This window comes from Apodemus sylvaticus, chromosome 3 (genome assembly GCF_947179515.1).
Source record: "Apodemus sylvaticus chromosome 3, mApoSyl1.1, whole genome shotgun sequence".
NCBI classification, from domain to species: domain Eukaryota; kingdom Metazoa; phylum Chordata; class Mammalia; order Rodentia; family Muridae; genus Apodemus; species Apodemus sylvaticus.
In genome coordinates this window covers 130039962-130060293 of record NC_067474.1, presented here as the reverse complement: position 1 = coordinate 130060293, position 20332 = coordinate 130039962, and the positions used below count along the sequence as shown (strand labels likewise).

At 49.8% G+C, this 20332-nt stretch overlaps 2 protein-coding genes across 2 annotated transcripts; one reads left to right on the top strand and one right to left on the bottom strand.

The window, feature by feature from the left end:
* The first annotated feature begins 2002 nt into the window (after positions 1–2002).
* Tspan1 (tetraspanin 1) lies at positions 2003–6422 on the top strand. Its single transcript, XM_052177083.1, has 7 exons — positions 2003–2059; positions 4555–4761; positions 4951–5025; positions 5141–5239; positions 5325–5480; positions 5729–5812; positions 6083–6422. The coding sequence occupies exons 1-7, from the start codon at positions 2003–2005 to the stop codon at positions 6128–6130; spliced, it is 726 nt and encodes a 241-aa protein (XP_052033043.1). The 3' UTR covers positions 6131–6422.
* Positions 6423–9588: 3166 nt separating this feature from the next.
* Pomgnt1 (protein O-linked mannose N-acetylglucosaminyltransferase 1 (beta 1,2-)) lies at positions 9589–19466 on the bottom strand. The gene is made up of 22 exons (XM_052177066.1): positions 19357–19466; positions 18734–18912; positions 18038–18152; positions 17798–17916; positions 17047–17112; positions 16846–16959; positions 15935–16052; positions 15668–15766; positions 15390–15517; positions 15023–15093; positions 14718–14793; positions 14472–14555; positions 14348–14389; positions 14102–14160; positions 13755–13827; positions 13543–13671; positions 13336–13461; positions 11434–11498; positions 11200–11244; positions 10831–10966; positions 10337–10446; positions 9589–10250 (listed from the first exon to the last, which is right to left on the bottom strand). The coding sequence occupies exons 2-22, from the start codon at positions 18851–18853 to the stop codon at positions 10163–10165; spliced, it is 1983 nt and encodes a 660-aa protein (XP_052033026.1). The 5' UTR covers positions 18854–18912; positions 19357–19466; the 3' UTR covers positions 9589–10162.
* Between the last annotated feature and the right edge of the window lie 866 nt (positions 19467–20332).

Below are 20332 nucleotides of genomic sequence, written 5' to 3'. Positions count from 1 at the left end.
TCCAGTTCTAGGGGGTCTCCTCTCTTTTAGCCTCTGGACAGGGCACACAGACACATATGCACACAAAACATTCATACATATTAAATAAAATTTAAAAATAAATAAAAATAGCCAGGCACAGTGACACACGTCTTTAATCCCAGCATTTGGGAGTCGGAGGCAGGCAGATCTCTGTAGGTTTGAGCCAGCCTGGCATACAGAGTTCCAGGACAGCCAGAGGTATGACTGAGAGCCTGTCTTGAAACAAAACAAAAATAAACAAATAAAAATTCCCAGGGCCCATACAGCTAAGAGATGACAGAATTTGAGCCTCTGGTCTGAACGACTGGGGAACAAGGGCATATGAGGAACCCCTCAACTAGGAAGTGAGGAGTGGGAAAACACAGGGGGAGCCCCAGAAAGGAAGGGTTACAGAGCCTAGGGATGGTAGTGTCTCCTTTGTAGGCCCACAGTGCCACCTGCTGGCAGAATGACCAGGGCCATGCACTGGATTCCAGAACATGGAGAGGGAAAAAGAGGAAAGGGTGAGAGGATGAGGTGAAGGGCAGGAGAGATGACATAGGGGTTGAGGTCGCAAAGGACCCTCGTTTGATTTCCAGCACCCACATGGTGGCTCATAGCCTCCTATAATTTCAGTTCCAGGACTCCAAGGAATCTGATGGTCTGCTCTGAACTCCACAAGAACCGGGCTCACACATCAGAAATATGCAGGTAAAAAGATATAAAGATATAAGATATAAAAAGAAGGAGGAGGAGGAGAAGAGGAAGAGGAAGAGGAAGAGGAAGAGGAAGAAGAAGAAGAAGAAGAAGAAGAAGAAGAAGAAGAAGAAGAAGAAGAAGAAGAAGAAATGGGGATCTCGAGATCTTGTGGGTTTTGTGAAGGGAAGAGGAAAAATAACCATTTCCTGTTCTGAGATGAGAGCAGAGGACCACAATCCTTTCTTTGAAAGTGTATGTGTGTGCGTGCATTCACATGCATGCATGTGTATGTGTGTATGTGTGTGCATGTGTATGAACATGTGTGTGCTCTCATAAGTGTGTGCACATAAGTGTATGCATATACTTATGTGTGTGTGTGTATGTGTGTGTGTGTGTACACATGCAAGAGAGAGTGTGAGACCTGTTTGTGTATATTCAGGAGTACCACTCTATGTTATATACGTGACTATGAGTTTTGTATGTAAACATATGGATGGCAGCTTGAGCAGATGTGGGAGCCAGTGAGCACACAGATTCGAGGTAAAAATCATATCACACTATTGTGATCAGGGCACCCCAAAGTTCTGGCAAGCTATTTGTCCAGTTCCTGACACTGCTGCCCCATGCACCCCTCTTCAGGAGAGGTAGAGCCTATGGAGACATTTCCAAGTAGAGATTTGCTTATTGCTTTTAGTATTGGGAACTTAGCTCCAGGCAGTAGGGGGCAGCAGGGGCAAAGAAGGTTAATCAGCCTTGGGTGGGGCCAGCGGGCGGGCGGGCAGACAGGCAGGAGTCTTTTAAAGCACCTGCCCCACCTGTAGGTGAGCAGTGCTGTGCGAGGACTAGCCAACCTTTCAGCGTTCTGCCAGCACACCGAGTGGCAGTTTCCTGGAGCCGTTCTGTTCCTTTGGGAGTGCAGCAGATCCTGTTCAGAACCTGTTGCCAAGAGCCCTGAGCAGGTGATGGCCTAGACCAGGAATTAATCTATGAATGGATACCAGTCTGCAAACAGGTTTGGGGTGCTAGAAAAAGCCATCGGTGGGTACTGAAGAATCTGAGATTGGTTTACAAAGACGACTAGGAAAGACAGGTGTCAAGAAAGGGCGTTGAGTGGTCTGGAGTGTAGGATCAGGCTTGTAATACCTGTGTGGGGTCTGGGGATATTAAGATCTGAGAACCAGTATTGGTGGGCATACATATCAGCATAAGACCTGGGGAAAGTTCTGAGATATTAGCAAAGCCAGCCCAGGGCAAGTGGGAGGTAAGGCCCTAATTTGTACATGTCTGTTTCCCAGGACCCACCATGCAGTGCTTCAAATTCATTAAGGTCATGATGATCCTCTTCAATCTACTCATCTTTGTAAGTATGGAGGTTGTGGGCTTCTTGGGGTTCCTTACAAAAGCAGGTCACAGTCTGGATAGAGCCCAGGCTGGAAAATGGGAAACTATGTACCCAGACTCTGCCCTGTAAATTTTCCTACATGAGAAGGCAGCAGAGGGTCTATCCGAATCCTGATTCCTGATCCCACTAACAACCTGGCTGCCACACAGAAGTCCCGGTGAAGATGGGGGAGGTTAGGGATGGAGAAGCTTAAGTTTCTTTCCTCCCCACCAGGAAGGGTCATTCTGAAGCAGGGTAGGCTAGCAGGAACGGTTAATACACACACACATACACACACACACACACACACACACACTTTTTAAAATAGGCATTCACGGTTCAAAGAGGAAAGGGGATCTGTTTAAGTTTATAGTGCAAAAGGCAATTCAGTAACCACCATGCATTGAAAAGCTGAGAGAGTCCATGCCTCTTAGAGTTGACTCAATAAGTATGCACTGACTGGGTTGGCATTTAAGGGGCTGGGATTGTTGTTCAGTGGTAGAGCATTTGCTTAGCAAGCATGAGTCCACAAACAAAAAGGAAAACATATTCATTGATTAAGACTCAACGGTATGTGCTAGGGTTGAGCCAGGCCATTCACTGCCCTTGAAAATCTCAGGTCCAGTAAATCAGATAGGCTGACGTTTGTCGAAGAAACCGGTAATTGCTATATGCACTGAAAATTGTGAAGTGGTACTTTTATATTTACCATGAAGGCTAAGGGAGGCCCTGGAGGGGTTTGACTCCAGCCTAGTAGGAAAATGCTTCCTGGAGGAAGCAGCTGAAGTTGGACATTTGCATTGGGTGGGGAGCTGTAAAGTGCGTAGGAAGGCCCAGAGGTAATGAAATTTGATATTGTTTAGAAAACCAGGAACTGATTATATAGGGCTTGTTTGAGAAGTTGAGCCATAAGGCCCAAGCCCCGGAGATAGTGACAGAGATAAGAGGAAAGGGACACTGTAAACAAAGGTGGCAGAGGAGAGGTAAAACAAAGACGTCTTAGAAATGGTTTGAGCAATGTAGGGGGAAAGAAGGGGTCACCGCCACTCTCATGTGTACGCAGTGGAGGTGCATGGGCATCCGAAAGCTGGTGCCTGTGAGGAGCCAGTCATAGGGGTGGGGTGGGACTCTGGTAACCATAAGGGAAAGTCTGCCTTCCACCCCTGCTGTAGCCCTGTGAATATTATAGAACCCCTGCTCTCAAACAAAGTCTGTTCTTGGAAACTGAAAGTATTAGAGATGAACAGAAAAATAACCATCATGGAGGCAAGGGACAACAGGAAGGACAGGAGGAAAACAGTAGTAAGGGGCCAGTGTCACTCGAGAATAATGAGTTGGGGGGAGAGACATGAATGAAGACATGGCGTGTGTGCCAGTTTAGAGAACTGGGCAAAGGGCAGGTATTCTCCTTGACTCCAAAGCAGTTGGTGCCTGGGCTTCCTTTGGCTGCCAAGAAAGCTGAAGGAAATGCTAGGATTTCAGTAACTGGGAGAGCCAGGGTTCTGGCCTTATAGGGTTAAAAGCAAATCCAGTTTGGTTTCTGTCCACTGTTGCCTAGGCCTTGCCAGACTGGGCAGAACAAGGTAGGAAAGCCAGGCTCCTTGAAATTTGACCCTGGAGGCTAGCAGCCGGCTCTTTTGTCATTAAGCAAACATCCTGGGATACAGCCACAGTATATATATATATATATATATATATATATATATATATATATATATATATATATATATATATATATATATATATATATATATATCTTTTTATGCCCATGCCAGACTGGTTTCTTTAGTTCAGTGGGAGCTGGGCACAAGTCAGTGTCGGCTAATTCATCTCTCAAAGACCTTGGGTCAGCAAAGGTTTGCTAGGAGCTGTGGTACCAGGGCCTCCATGGCAACCCCCTCAAAGTTTCCAGATCACCTCTGAAACGTTAGGCTGAGCCCATGTCTTGAAGAGAAGCTGTAGGTGTGGTCTACCTGTTTCTACGTGTCAGACAGTGGTCTGGGTGAAGGAGTCTGACAGCTGATTTCACCCTGCTGGGGGATCAATAGGACCTCTGAGGGAACGAACATCTCAGAACCTCTCAACCTCAGCCCTATTTCAAGGTTGCAAGCAGGTGCAAGCCTCACCCTGCTGTTGCTATAGTGACTACTGAGCCTTCTCAACACTACCACTGACTGCTTCCAAGTAAAGGGCAAACAGTCATTCTATGCACTCCCAGTCAGGAAAGTGTTGGGCCTCCTCCCAGCCTGTGGATATTTCTAGAACCCCTGATCTCATGTTTGTCATCCTAGATGAGCAGACTGGTGAACTCTTTATGTGTTCGAGCTGTGTCTTTCTGGTTCTAGTTAATGCTTCCCTCCATACACAGTAGGTTGTTAGATTCCAAAGTCAAGGAAAGGTAAAGTTTCCTGATTTGATGGTGTGAAAGGGAACCATTTGCTAGCAACGTTTCAAAGCCTGACTTCTGTCCTCAGCTCTGTGGTGCAGCCTTGTTGGCTGTGGGAATCTGGGTGTCCGTCGATGGGACATCTTTCCTGAAGGCCTTTGGATCACTGTCGTCGAGTGCCTCGCAGTTCGTCAACGTGGGCTACTTCCTCATCGCTGCCGGGGCCATGCTCTTTATTCTTGGTTTCCTGGGCTGCTATGGTGCTCACTCTGAGAACAAGTGTGCGCTCATGATGGTGTGTAGGACCCAGCTACCCAGGCTCACACCCAGGGTTTCCCCTTCAGCCCTGACACTAGCCTCTGGGATCCCAAAACCCTCCTCTGGATTGTGGGAGCCTCCCTGTCAGGGATCCCCTGCCTCTTATACAAGTGTGTAGGGCAAGGAAGTATGACGCCCTAGAACGTGCTTTCTTGTTTCCATTCAGTTCTTTTCCATCCTCCTCATCATCTTCATCGCTGAGATCGCAGGTGCTGTGGTTGCTTTGGTGTACACCACAATGGTAAGGCACTGGGATGGGGCAAGGAAGAAAAACGGAGCAAAGCCCTGAGAGCGGGTGGTGGCCATGAATGGCTACGTTCCCTACCAGTCTCTTAATACTGGCCTAACTCATGCAGGCTGAACAATTCCTGGCACTGCTGGTGGTGCCTGCTATCGAAAAAGACTATGGTTATCAGTCTGATTTCACCCAAGTGTGGAACACTACAATGGAAGAGGTAAGTAAGGTGGGCTGGGAGGATTTGGGAACAGAGAAGAAAAAAAGCAAGGTACCATCAATCACCAATCCCATTTTGTCTGCAGCTGCACTGCTGTGGCTTCAACAACTACACAGATTTTAGTGCCTCACGTTTCGTCGAAGAGAATAAAGTCTTCCCCCAATACTGTTGTGCCAACCCTAGCAACCATACAATTGAGGAACTATGCACCGAGGATAAGGCCAGAAGTATGAACGTACAGGTATGTGCTGGCATGGAGTTATCTCGTTTCTCTGTGTAGCCCTGGATGTCCTGGAACTTGATATGCTGACCAGACTGGGTTTGAACTAACAGAGATCCATTTGCCTCTGCCTCCCAAGTGCTAGTATTAAAGGTGTGTCCACCACCATCACCCAGCACCAGTTTGATTGCTTTAATAACTTTACAGTAAGTAGTAAATGTGTTGGAGGTAGGGCATTGCCAGCTATAAATACTTTCTCCTCTCCCAAGGGTTGTTTCAAAGAGATTCTGCATAAAATCAGAACCAATGCAGTCACTGTGGGTGGTGTGGCCGTCGGAGTCGCGGCCCTGGAGGTAAGTCAGCATGAAGACTGGAACTGGGGTACCTATCAGTTTCCACCAGACCTGTACAGATCAGCCCATCTCTGAGGCTTCTCTGGAGGAAAAATAACTCTAGTGTTTGCATTTCTGGAGCTGAGGACTGAACCCAGGGGCCTGTTTGCCAAGCATGTGTTCTACCATTGAAAAAACAGTGCTTTGTGTAGGCTGTTCAGGGCAGGCAAGAAATCAATCCCTGAAGATCTCAATCCTGTCCTTTCATGTCTCCCTGTTCCTTCCCATCAGCTGGCTGCCATGGCTGTATCCATGTATCTATACTGCAATCTGAAATAGGACTGCTTTTTCCTCCTGACTTGCTGCCATCACATGGAAACCAGGAAGAGGCACTTGGCACAGCTAAGCAGCAGTAATGGGTGGAGATGAAATGTCATTTGGGCTGGAATGGATTTGCCTTTGCTGCTCAGGACTTTGGGCTAAATAGGGACACCTGTTGGACTTTGTCTGCCTTGTTCTTCCACTAGTGGGGTGAGGGGGGGCATTGGTCCCAGTCCGAGGCAGCCATGTATGCCCATCTCCTGAGACTCTTGATGATCCCAGCACTCCACTAGTGGATGAAGGCACTTATAGCCTGGGCATTTTCTAATACTGTAAAGCCATAGAAGGAATGTATAGAAGGCATTTTGGAACCTATAAACCAATGAAAATATTTCTAATTGGCCTGTGTATGCTTGGAGAGATGGGTCCTGATTGCCTAAGTTGCACTGATTTCTGTGAAGCTGGAGACTTAGCAGGGTGGAAGGGAAGGTTAGTAGGTATCTGGTTCCAGGCCTGGGAGAGAGAATAGTGTCCACTAGTACACTAAGGAAGTGGGATCTGCACTGGTCTGCCTTTGTGTATCATCAGCGAGTACTTTTCGGTGAAAGCTCTCCCTCCTGGTGAAGAGCACCAGACTGGAAAGCTATGAAAATACCAAGCTTGTGCCAAGCCAAGGGTGGGAGGGAGAACGGAATTACTGTCAAGGCTGTGGGGGTGGGGTCACCGTCAGGGCTGTGTGTGTGTGTGAGTGGGGGGTGGTCACAGGCCGGAGCCCTCCAGGAACTTAGATAAGGAGGTCCAAGATACATGCCCTACTTTGGGGAATCTCAAAATCATGTTTTCTTTGGTGTTGGCCTATCCATTGCTCTAAAAATCTGTATACTTTGGGGAGTATACATCTTATTGGGGGGCAACAGAAGAGGGGCCTCTCCCATGAATGGGAATATTCACAGCAGTTCAGCAATTCCAGACTTGTGTTCTAAGGGGGCAGTTGGACACATCGGGTATATACCATCATCCATCCCATCATCTTGTTTTTTCTTTCTTTTTCTTTTCTTTCTTTCTTTCTTTTCTTTCTTTTCTTTTCTTTCTTTCTTTTGGTTTTTTGGATTTGTTTTTTTTCAAGACAGAGTTTCTCTGTGTAGCCCTGGCTGTCCTGGAACTCACTCTGTAGACCAGGCTGGCCTCAAACTCAGAAATACGCCTGCCTCTGCCTCCCAGAGTGCTGGGATTACAGGCGTGTGCTAACACCACCTATTCCCATCATCTTCAACAGGATCTAGGCAGCTGAAGGGCGTGGACTGCTTGATCGTGGTAGCATATGTAGTGTAAGGGGCTGAGAGCATAATTATAGCACAATGGCCACAGCTGGCATTGGCTCCTTCACCCAAGCATCCTTTGTTTCTGAAAAAAAAAAAGGGTCTTTCAATGCGGTCCTGGTCATTCTAGATCCTGTTTTGTAGACCAGGAAGGGCTCAGACTCAGAGATCTGCCTCAGAGGCCTCTGCCTCCTGAATGCTGGGATTAAAGTTGTGCACCATTATACCTGGCCAAGATCTCACTTTTTTGTTGTTTTCTTTTGAGATGGAGGGGTCTCACGTAGTCCAGACTGGCTTTGAACTTTCTATAGCTGAGAATTACATTGAATTCCTGCCTCAGTCTCCTAAGTGCTAGGTTTACAGCTCTGTATCCATCACCACCCCTGGTTTTCTAGGTATTGGGGGCTCATACCCGACTTCATGTGTGCTAGGCAAGCACTCCACTAGACACCCCTAGCCTTTAACTGCCAGTCTTCAGACTGGCTCCTGTAACTGGGTGGACTTTGCTTGACACAGTGACCATTCAACCTGAAGAACCTGAACAGAATGTCCCTGAAAAAAAAATTAAATGTCTTCTTTAAAAAAAAAAAAAAATGCAGGATTTTGGTGGCATGGGCCTTTAACTGCAGCACCTGGGAGGCCAAAGCAGGATGATCTCTGAGTTTGAGGCCAGCCTGGTCTACATAGTGAGTTCTAAGACAGCCAAGTCCACACAGGACTCATAAAACAAACAAACCACCAAAACTTGAATGCCTCTGAACTTCAAGTGGCAGCACCAAGGATAATGCTGTTGCTGCAGGACAGTGGCTGCCTGCCACCAAGCAAAGCCATTTAACTACCTTCCCTCCTCCCTTCCCTTTGACACCCCCACCCCTATCTGTCTCTACAGGCTTTTCCAGAGCAGCCCACAGCTATCACCCACCCACTTGATGGGCCCAAAAAGGAACAGAGACTTGGCCAGAGCCACATAGCCTCAGGGAAGCCTAAGAATCTACTAGGGTTCTGGGTAGGGAACTAGTTGGTCTTTGCTAGCACACTGGATCTCACACACAGCTCTATTCCTCCCACAGGTGCCTGAGTGGAAGCAGGCAGTAGAAGGGGATTTGTTTGTTCAGGGAGGGCTGCCCACTTCATCGTGGTCTAATTGTTTCTCCTGTGCCTACTTTGCCACCTGAAACACTAGCTCTAGCAAACACTGAAGGGGTCAGGGTAGTGACCAATGTCAATGCCGATACTTCTGCTGAGCTCTAGGCACCAGTAAGGGGTACCAGGACGGCGAAGATAAAGGCAGGAATTCCAGTAAGTTCCCGAGTCCTTGGCAAGAGTTATAGCCTTTCTTATAGTCTGATCTACTCAGGTCCAGATCTTAATCCTTCAGAGCCTTAAAGGTCATGTTCCCCTGCCTTGGGCTACCTGACTCCCAAAGGACTATACAGTCTGTTTTTTGGAGATTAACTCAGACTTTCCTAGGCTCCTTTTAATCACTAGCCTCTTGAGAATCTGATGGAAACCACGGACCTTTTATGCAGAAAAACATCCCTATATGGAATTCTGCACACAACCAATCCAGGCCACAGAAATCCTTGCTCCTGTATCTGCCTGCCCAGTATCTTCTCTCTCTCTTTTTTTTAATTTTATTTTTTTTATTTTTTTCCAGTATCTTCTCTCAAATCATCTTCTACACTCTTGTGGCTGCCACTGTTTCTGGCCCAGTCACTTCCTGTCTCCACTATGAGTTCCTCATCCACCCCCACTCGTCCTTTCTGGTCTCTCCTACCTACTCCGTTTCTGGGGACAGGTGCTGGGCTCAGACAAACAAGGACAGAACTGGCCGGATTGTAAAACAGTGAGGATGGGGTGTGAGATGGCTGCTGGGAGCTGAGGACCAAGTAGGAAAGGCATACAGTCAGCTGGTACCAGGGTGGAACCCTTCTCAAACAAGACTTGAAGCTTGAGACTTGGGCATCCCCTGGTGGCCAAATGGCTTCACACAGAAGATAAACTATGGAAGACAGTTAAAACAAAAAACAAAAATAAAAACAAAAAAAAAGGAAAAAAAAAAAAAAAAACCCAAACACCTCACCATACATCCAGTAATTCTCTCTCCCTCACCACCACGCCACACTCCCCACAAAACCACTACAAAATACACCCCCAGAAGTTTTCTTCTTTTTTAATCAATGACCATCTTTATCCAGTTTTGGAAATCTGGACAAAGAGAAGGCTAGGAGGAGGCCTGGTCCAGTGTCTAAAGGTCTCTGAGTGAGTCTGTCAGCACATGGACCCCAAATGGGCCTGTCCATCAGTTGGGCACAGCAGTTTTCCTGAGTATGAGCCAGTCCCACCCTCAGGGCAGCATCCTGGTTCAGAGAGGAATAAAGACCCCAGGATGGATCTATTCCCAAGGCCCTCAGGACAGTCAATAAATAGGTTCTGAGCCAGGCCTGGGAGGACAGGGTGTAAAAAGAGTGGATCAGCTACCCAGGGATCCCAAAGAGGTCCTGGGAACTCTCCTGCTCTTCAACAAGGAAGTAAATAAATAGACCTTAAACTGAGGAATAGGGGTGTTGGAGCAAGGGATCCTTCCCCTTAGAGTTAGTAATTAAATCCACGTTAAAAACAAACCAGCCCTAACCCCTACCAGCATCTACAAAATCCTACAGGATAGGGTAATGGGCTAGTCTGTCTGGGGGTACACAGTACCCAGCCCTGCAGGGTCCTGGAGGAGGGTTCACGTTTGTTCAGCAGCCCCTGGGGCTCCTTCTTCCTTTGGGGGTGGCTCCAGGAAAATAGGGGTGACTGACGGTGGCTTCTTCACTCTGAAACATAACAGATGAAAGGTACAGAGAGAGGACATGCTTCAGACCCAGGAGGCCATTTCCTAGGGCAGAACAGGGTGACTCACGAGTAAGGGGAGGCTGGAACCCCCACCACCAAAAAGTGGTTCTTCTTCCGAAATAATCTCCACAGGCCCTGGTGGTTGCCACGAACATCCAGGTCCCAAATATGGAGGCACTAACAAGGACAGAGTAGGAGAAAGAGACGGTCAGGAAGCTGCGAGATTATCCTCTGAAGCCTTGCAGCTGCCTCGCTCTTCAGGAGGAAGCATTATCTGGAGTATGGATTTGAGCAAGGGCTTAAAAGAGAGGTTCTTTTCTTCGATTTTTGAGACAGGGTTTCTCTGTGTAGTTAATGGGCTATTCTGGAACTCACTCTGTAGACCAGAGCCTGCCTCTGTCTTCTCAGTCCTGGCATTAAAGGCCTGCACTACACCTGGCCAGGAAGTGAGATTCTTGAGCACATGAGGTTCTGAGGTTGAAAATTCTACCACAAAGACTCCTGCTGGCTGGGGCAGAGCATGGTGCTCAGGGGTGCTGAGGGAGGTGCAGCCTGAGGCACCTTGGCAAGCTGAGTCCAGGTGGTGAAGTCATCATCTTTCTCCATTCGGATAAACGCCACATAGGTGTGGCCCTCCGTGTCTGGCAGGAAGGAGTCTTCACAAGGGTCCTTGCTGTGGTCCAAAACCTCGGCTTCACTGCATTGGAGGTAGAAAAGTTAAGGCCAAACAGGGCATACTTCCTGGGTGGTACACACAGGGCCCAGGGTAGCAGCAGAGCCAATGTTCTGCTGTTACCTCCTCGAAGTTCTTAATAAAGTTTATACTAGAGAACTCTGGGTTTTCTACAGTGCCCATAAATCATGGCACCAAGAAAGCTAGTATTTGATTCCTTACTGCCTGCCAGGCATCCCGATTGCCCAAGGCCATACCTGAGCAGTCTGTGAATTTCCACTTCATAAGCTTCTTTCTTCAGACTGAAGGGGAGGGAGAAAGGAATCAAGAGGAGAGGCCCTCAGGTCCATGGAAAGGAATGGGCAAAGGGTCACATGGGGAAAGGAACAGCAGAGCGGAGGCACATACCCACGGCCCCAGCAGGAAAGAACTAGCAAGGACTGGCCATCAAGCCTAGATACCCACCCCCTTAACCTGCTGCCAGTCTCTACCTGTCCACATTCCTGAGCTGGACACCTGGAACTGTGTTGAACTTGTGCTTCTTGAAGTAGGCCTCCTGAACCAGGGACGAGGAGAAAAGGCAAGGCTCAGTCTGGCCCACAGCTGCTCACTCACCTACTAAGGATCTACAAGACCCAGGGCCTCGGAGCTGCGTCTTTGGCAAGCTCTTACTTTCTTTAACTTGGTCTGGTACCTTGGCTCAAGCTATGGGACCATGGACTAGTCCTGTTCCCACTGGCTGTGCCCAGATTTGCTACAGAGACTTAGAAGTAAAGAAATATGGAGGTAGGATGATCAGAAGTTCAAGACCGGTCTCAGGCTGAGCTACAAGAAACCCTGCCTAAAAAAACAAGGTGTGTGTGTAGACACATGTGAGAGAAGGGGTGGGGGAAGAAGGGAAGAGGGAGAAAGAGACACCTTTCTATTAGATGTATACAATAGCAAAGATGGGTTAGAAGGAAAGAACTGCTGATTCAGGTTCCATGAGTGGCCTGAGGAAGCACTTGTCCTTCTTTGGTAAATAAGGCTTTTATTAGCTTCTCTGGCTTCTAGGAGGTTCTAAATTAAATACATCCCTTTCAGCTGTACTGTTCCAAGTGCACTTTTTTTTTCCTTTCTCTCTTTTTTTTGAGACGGGGTTTCTGTGTAGCCCTGTCCTGGAATTCACTCTGTAGACCAGGCTGGCTTCAAACTCACAGAGACTGACCTGCCTCTGCCTCCCAAATACTGGATTAAAGGCTTGTGCCACCACCGTCTGGCTTGATGCTCTTTTTTTGTTGTTGTTGGTTTTTTTGGATTTGGTTTCTCTGTGTAGCCTAGGCTGTCCTCGAACTCAGAAATCCGCCTGCCTCTGCCTCCCAGAGTGCTGGGATTACAGGTGTGCGCCACCACCACCTGGCTTGGCTTGATGCTCTTATAGAGGTCCCAAGTTCGGTTCTCAGCACCCAGATGTGGTTGACAACCATCTGTGACTCCAGGCCCAGGAGACTCAGCAGAAGATCAGAGGTCTGGTATCCAGCACAGAGATGGTAACTCACAATCATGTAACTCCAGTTCCAGGGATGCTTGATCCTCTCTTCTGACTTCCTCGGGTACCAGGCACACACATAGTGCACTTACACTTACACACACACATACACACACGAGAAAAACAGTCATAGACATAAAATAAAAAATAAAAATAAAAAAATCTAATTTTTTGTTTGTTTTTCAAGACTGGAAGTCCAGGCCGATGTTGAACTCAGAGATCTGCCTACCTCTGCCTTCCAAGTGCTGGGAAAAAAGCATTTTAATCTTTATTACCACCACCCCTAAATTTTTTTGTTTTAATTTCAGATCAAACCTTATAATGAGAGAAGTAGTTCTGAGTTTTTGTTGTTGTTGTTTTTTGAGACAGGGTTTCTCTGTGTAGCCCTGGCTGTCTTGGAGCTCACGCTGTAGACCAGGCTGGCCTCAAACTCAGAAATCAGCCTGCCTCTGCCTCCCAAGTGCTGGGATTAAAGGCCTGAGCCACCACTGCCCCACTCTTTCTGAGTTTTTGTTGTTACTTTTCTGTTAGTCTGTATCTTCAAACTCATAGTAACCCTTGTGGCTCAGCCTAAGGGCTGGGATTAGGCCCAGCTGGCTTGGTTGCTGCTGGCTTTGTTTTCTGAGACAGGGCCTCAGATGAATACTCTTCCTGCCTCAGTTTCTCTAGTGCTGGAATCACAAGGTTGTGATCTGTTGGGCCTTTGGCAGGCTGCATTTTTAATCCTCATTTCACAGACAGAGAAACTGGCAGAAGCAGAACAGTATCCTCCCTAACCTGAAGTGGCTGGTAAGTGTTAAGGCTCTGGAGCCCACGTCCCCAATGACTAAGCCATACAGAACCTGCCTCCTAACACCCCGCTCACATGAAAGTAGCCGTTCATGTTGAGGCCGACGATGCCGAAGTGGTAGGATCGGGAAACATCGGGGATGATGCACTCTCGGCCCCGGCGCTGCTCTGGCATCCGCATCCACATGTCCCAATCCCACAGCTGTGGTCACAGAACATTATGAAGACTACAAGTTTGGAATTAATAGGGATTCCAGACCATTCATCCTATCCTGCTGGGTACCTTTTCTGGCGTGGGCCACTTGGGCTCAAGCTCCTCCTTGTATAATGATTTCCTGAGCACCCATCCTAACCCAGGCATGGTCTCCACACGGTACAGTAGTGCTGGATCCTCAGCTGTGTGTTCATACCCCTAGGACAGGGGCAACATAGGAGGCATTAGCTCCAGGCCTTGACAGAGTCCCACACTGACTAAGCCCTGGCCACCCAGCCTACCTGGTCATTCCAAGCAGAGATGCAGTACAGGCTGTCATCTTCCTCCAGCAGGTGGATGGACTGGCTCAGGAAACTGAGAGAGCCAGAGTTCAAGAGTTCAGAGTGGCAACTCCAGATGCACCATGGTGCTGAAGTGCAGGGCTGGTAGTCCCACTGTCTCCGTTCACCCTTTCCACATTCTATACAATCCCAGCGCCTGCCCTCCTAGCTATGCAAGCTTTCCCCCCAACTTCTCAGCTCATTCAAAACTTTCCAAAGAACCTCACAGCACCCTTCCCTGAGACCCAGTCAGGTACAGAAGTCCCACGTAGCTTATACGCACTTCAGTTGTGAGCTACCCCCATCACCTGAAAAAATCCACAGCGATGTCCAGGTCCTCTTCCAGAACCACAGCAAACTTGGCCTCCTACAGGGATGGGAGGGAACATCATGGTTCCAAGGAGGCTGCTCTCAACTCATGGATTTGTCTTCAGACCTAGTGTTCAGGCACTACCCACCCTATCCTTCAGATCAGAAGTGCAAGGCCAGGTGAGGGAAGAGTTTTCATAACACCATTTCTCTGCAGAGACCCAAGGATTGTTGGTGGTACTCACCGGAAACAGGTTGAAAGTGGCAGTGAGGCTGGCCTTGTAGTGCTGGGTGGGGAATTGGGCATGTAAGAGCTGAGGCAGGGGGTGGGACCAGGTATCTGCCCCTTCCACCCTTGCCAAGGAATACCTGAGACACACGGGCATTCTTGATGCTGATAGGAGTGTGCTGGATGCCTCTCAGACCAAACAGTGCCACCACATCCATTGGTTCCTGGGGGGCATGGTCACCAGTCACTGTGTGTTACTGTCCCTACCTCTGCAGGTCCCAACATGTCAAGCTCCTCATATTTCACAGCCCCCATTTACTGATTACTATTCTTTAGCACCCATAGTCTGGTGTTCTATTCCGCCTGAGGCCCCCAGCCCCACTCACCTCATAGTAGCCATCAATGAAGACCGTTATCATCTGTGGAGATACCCCTTGGGCTGAGAGCAGAGAGCGCAGCATCCTGAGGAGCCCAGGACAGTAGGTTAGGGCTCTTTCTCCTCTCAACTCACAACCTCCCATGTTTATAAACAGGCCCATATGTTCTGTGTCTACCCATGTAGACCAGGCCTGGCATCCGCTGCCGTTTTGCCTTCTTTAAGAGTTCCTTGTACAAGAAGTCAAGCTAAAGCACCACCCACTTCCTGAGCACCCCCTGTCCAGTGCTGAGTACGGCCCACTTCCAGGCTCACCTGTACAGGTAATTGGGCCGGTTTCCTGCAATGACAGCCACAGGCACATTGCGGACCTTATTGTCTGGAAGCTGTGTGAGAAACAGCTTTTAGTTTCCCTTATTCCCCTCTCCAACTAGGATCTCCATTTAGGGAAGATTTGCAGTGCAGCGAAGGGCCACGGGGCTTCCTTGTTCTTGTCTTTCCACAGTTCACCCAGCCCTGCTAACACAGCCTGTCCCACCCCCAACCTGTCTTCAGAGTGTAGTATACACACATCCTCAGTCTCTACCAGACCAAGGTAGAGACAACCTAAGCTGTGGATTGTTCCTAAGGCCTTTTGCTAAGCTGGAAAGGAGTCAAACCTCACTGCTCTGGCCCCACTCACTGGGTCAGGGCTGAACTCAATAGGTGTTGGGTCCTTGCAGCTGCACACACTTCCGTAGCCTTCGACTTTGCTGCAGAAGCGCCTGCGGCGGCGGTTCAACTCCGTATCTGCCCAGTGACACTCAGCCTCTAAGGGAGGAAGTTAACAAAATGCGGGAATCTTCCCAGCTATGTTGCGGCAGCCCCAAGCACACAGGGAAAACAAAAATAGCCTCAGTGAGGATCCAAATGTCCATTCTCTGCTCAATCACTGCCCAAGCCCCGCCCCACTAATCCCACCTTCAGCTGAGCTCAGTGGCACATCTGTCTTCAGCAGGACCGGGTCACCCCAGGAGGAGAGCGCAGGAGACTTAGAATGTTTCTCGCCAAGTACAGGACCTGGCCAAAGCAGGAATGAGGGACAGTGAAGGCCCAGCCCCGAGAATGGGGCTTCCTCCCAACCTCCTGCCTTTCCCTGACTCCCATCCACTCCCTTCCCACCACCCTGTCTCCTATCATTCTTCTCCTCCCGTGATACTACAGGGTGGACAGCCTTAGTCCCCACACCTCCTTTTCGTCCCACGAAGGCCCAGGTGTCCCTCCAGCCAAGGGCAGGGCCTGCCTGGCTTCCCAGGCTCCTCAGCAGGGCCTTTGCTGTGTCCTTGAGGTGGAAGGAGCCCTCATCCTGGAGGACCAAAACAGACAGTCATGACTTGTGTGGGCCCAGGAGACCTGGCCTCACTCAACACTGGCTATGTTTCAAGCACTACATATAAAACCTTTTACATAAGTTGACTCACTGACTCCAACAATAATACTCTTTGGTTACTCTCTTTCACAGACAAAAAAACCATGAAAGGCTTAAGAGAGAGTCTGAGACTCATTCCAAGCCACTTAGATCCTAACAGTAAGTCCTTTACCCATGTGACCTCGTCCGCATCCTGCCACCTCCCCACGCCTTTTCCCAACCCTCTTTTCTTGTCCAACTCCACTGGCATCATTGCTGTCCCTCAAGCTTGCCAGGGACTTCCCCACTTCAGGGACTTTTGTGTTGATTGTTCCAGAAGTTTCTTCCTAGGATAATTCTTCTTCCAGATAACTGCCTAGCTTTCTTCTCTCTTCCTCCTGTCTTCTGCTCATCTCCTATTTCCCAAAAGAGGTGTTTCCTCCCTAAAATGCAGTCACATCATTCCCTCTATTTTCTTCTTCACCTGTCAATTCCTGACACTACTGGCTGAGCTGACTGTTTTCATTGCTGTCCCTGAGACGTGAACTCCAGGGGAGTAGGAAATCTGTCTTGTATTGTAACTTCAGTATCCAGTGCAGTACCTGGCATAAGCCAGACGCTCAGTAACTGCTGAACTGATTACAAACAAAACCAAAACCAAAACCTGGGCACAGGCTGGAACTTGAGCCACCTTTCCCTGGAAGTTCTTTCCATTCCCTGAGCACAGTCGGAGCTAGGGAGACTCACTGACCTTAACTGTGCAGATCAACACTCGGCCAGGCGCCACCATGTTGAGGAACAGTACCATGGCCTCATCCTCATGAGGGGAGTATGTGTCAAACACACGCTTTGCCATCACGTGGCCCTGGCAGGGGCAAACCTCTTATGAGACAGGGTTCCCAGCAAGGCGCGCCCAGCCGCGGCCCTCTGGGGCTCCCATCCTCAAGCTCACCGTGGCCTGGTTGAGGACGATGACATGGATGCCTCTGCCCTGCTCCCGGGCCTCATCCTCCAGCACCTACGTAGCAGCAGAAACAAAATGCAGCTATTTGCCCTGGCGCTCACAGTGACTCACCAGCCCGGTGTATTATCACTGTCTACAATTCCAACTCAGACTGTAGGCTGACTCTCCCAGAAAGCCCCCATGGTACCCTCATCGCCCTCATCAGAAAAGACTTCATTGCGTTACAATCCACCTTTTACAGGCTGTGTTGGCGCACACCTTTAATCCCAACACTTAGGAGGCAGAAGCAGGTGGATTTCTGAGTTTGAGGCCATCCTGGTCGACAAAGTGAGTTCCAGGACAGACAGGGCTATACAGAGAAACCCTATCTCGAAAAAAAAAAGGAAAAAAAAATTAAATAATCCAGTTTTTAACACTTTTCTGGCACCAAGAGCCCTGAACTGTCTCTGCTTAACTCTGCAGTTCTCCTAGTCCTCTACCAGTAAGCCTCTCTCAGAAGGGCAAGCCCCATTACCCTAGGATCCCAGTGGTTGGCCCAAGACTGAAGCCAAAGGGATTAGGAAGTGGTTATATAATATAAAGGGAGTTAGCTGCCCACGGATGCCCCGATCACGGCCAAGTCTTCACAACACAGACATTTCATATACCGTTCATTTAATCCTATCAAGTCCAAGCCAATAGGCAGAGGGCTGTGGTTCCCACCATGTTCTGCATGGACTGAGGACACTGGTCCACTCACCGTGGTGCCATCCACCGCCACGTACACTCTGCTTCTACTGGAGTACACTTCCACATCCAGCACACGCCGGGGACTGCTGCCTCTGCGCCGAGGGGACTCCAAGTGTCCTAGGGCCTCATCTGGAGAAGGAATTGTAACAGGCATGGAGGATGACTCTAACAGTCATACCCTGTGGTGTCCGCGTGCCATTCCTAACTCTAGATCCCAGGGCCTCCCACCCCATCCTCAGCCGGTCCCCACCATAGTCTTGCTCTGGTTCTGGGTCCTCACTGGCCTCGCTGATGGCCCTCCGAGTGTCGAGGATCAGTTTGATGTTGACGATGACAGTCACCAGCAGGAAAAGTACAGCCCCTGTCTGAGTAGAGAGATGGAGATGACGCCGATGGCAGCATCCCTCTCCAGATCACAGACGCCTTCTCAAAGTATGACCTTGGCTGGAGAGGACACAGGGACCTGTCTCTCTTCTTTCTGGTTCTCAATCAGGACATGGATTTGCGGCCATCTCCCTGGGAACATCCCCTGACAGGTCTCCACCAACCAGGCCCTTCCTACCCCGTGGTCTTGTATTTTCCCATTTGAGTCCTTGACTTCCTTGGTCCCCTCCATAACTAGTCCCTTGAGATGGACTTAGGACACGAGAACCACAGTGGAGAATCAGAAGACACAGAAGAATGTAGGCCACACTGCCTGGCAGTTGGGTGTCAGGGGCAAGGCCTGCCTGACCAGACTTCTGGTTTCTGTTGGATGCCTAGGTCAGACTTAGGTTCTGATTCCAGAATCCTGGGTCTAAACCACTGCCTGAGAAGGTCATAACACACAGAGGTTTCCCCTCCTGGAATCTGCTGCCTCTTCTTGGTAGCCAAGGTAGTTAGTTCATAGTCTATGTTAGGGTAAAGTTAGGAAGCCAGCTTTTGGGACACGTGGAACCTCATTTACCTGACAGAATCTCCGCAGGGCCCGCTGGTTTGTCAGTTTATACTTCCAGGTAAGGTACCAGCTCCGTTTCTTCCTGGCCCCAAAGGGCTTGATGAGGGGGCCAGGCTTCCAGTCATCCATACTGGATTAAGGAATCACCCCTGTCCCGGCCAGTCCATGACTTCAGGAATCTGAGGGGACTACAGAGTCACATAGAGTAAGATGTTTGTCCCAAAGCCTAATGCCTTCTGGAATGACTTCTCTCAGCAAACTGCTGAGCTGTGTGCCCTAGGCAACGTGGTTCAACTTCTCTGGGTCTGGCCAGAAAAATCTTTAGAGGAGTTGGCTCACCTGAAAATTCTCTGGGGCCAGAGGAACTGTGTCCAGGCTCAGAGGCTCAGGGCCTCAGAGGCGGAGGCCAGTAAGTCAACCAACTCTTAACGATTCATGAGTTCTTAGAAGGTCCAATTCCCAGCCCTTCCCAGCCCTGGGGTAGAACAGTAACAGCGACCTCCCTCGCCCCAATCCCCACCCTCGCCCCATCCCATCTGGCTCAGCTCCTCTCCTCTCAGGGACGCCGGAAGGTTCAGAAGACCCACCCAGCCCGCATCGCCCCTCTGAGACCCGCACTGGGAGACACTTACGGCTCAGGGGCCCCGGGCCCCGCTCGGGCCGCGCTCGGGCCCGCACAGCTCGGCCCCGCGCACCGCGGCCTCCGCGGCCTCCGCCTCCTCCATGCCTCTCGCGCCCCGCCCCGCCCCGGCCGGCCCGCCCCGCCGCTTCCGCCGCCGCGGGGTGAGAGGGCGGCGGGCGGCGCTTAGGGCGGCGGCCGCGGCCGTGCGTCTGCACCGTGAGAGGAGCCGGCGTGCTCTGCCTCTCCTGCCGGGTTGCAGACGGCACGCGTGGACCTCGGGCGGGAGCACATCCCCGCACCGCGGAGCCGGAGCAAGCGGCTTTCCGGGACCTCGGGCCGGCTCGCTGGGCTCTCCAGGATCAGAGGGCAGCAGCTCGAGGCCTGGCCCAGCCCTGCAAGGCTATTTCCAGATCTGGGAGGAGAGGATTAGAAACCTGCTCCGCCACTATTTTGAGCGCTTACGTTAACTCGATTTCATGCACCATGATTGATAGGCACCGTGATTACCCCATCTTTAAAGAAAAACAAAAATTCTCTTTGGTTATGTGCATGTGCAGGTAGTGCGGGCGCTCCTTGAAGAGACCAGACCTCAGTCTGATACCCTTGGAGTAGAAGTTAAAGTTGTAGCCCGGTGGTGGTGGCACACGCTTGTAATCCCAGCACTCTGGGAGGCAGAGGCAGGCAGATTTCTGAGTTTGAGGCCAGCCTGGTCTACAGAGTGAGCTCCAGGACAGCCAGGACTACACAGAGAAACCCTGTCTCGAAAAACCAAAATCAAAAAAAAAAAAAAAAAGAAGTTAAAGTTGTGAACCTAACCACTCCTCTAGAAGAGCACCTGGTGTGCTTAACCACTGAGCCATCTCCAGCCCCTGATTAGTTCTTTTTTGAGGAAGCAGAAGCTTACCTATCTTCATACAGCCCTGACTATCCTGGAACTCCCTATGTAGACCCGGCTGAACTTGAACTCAGAAATTCACCTGCCTCTG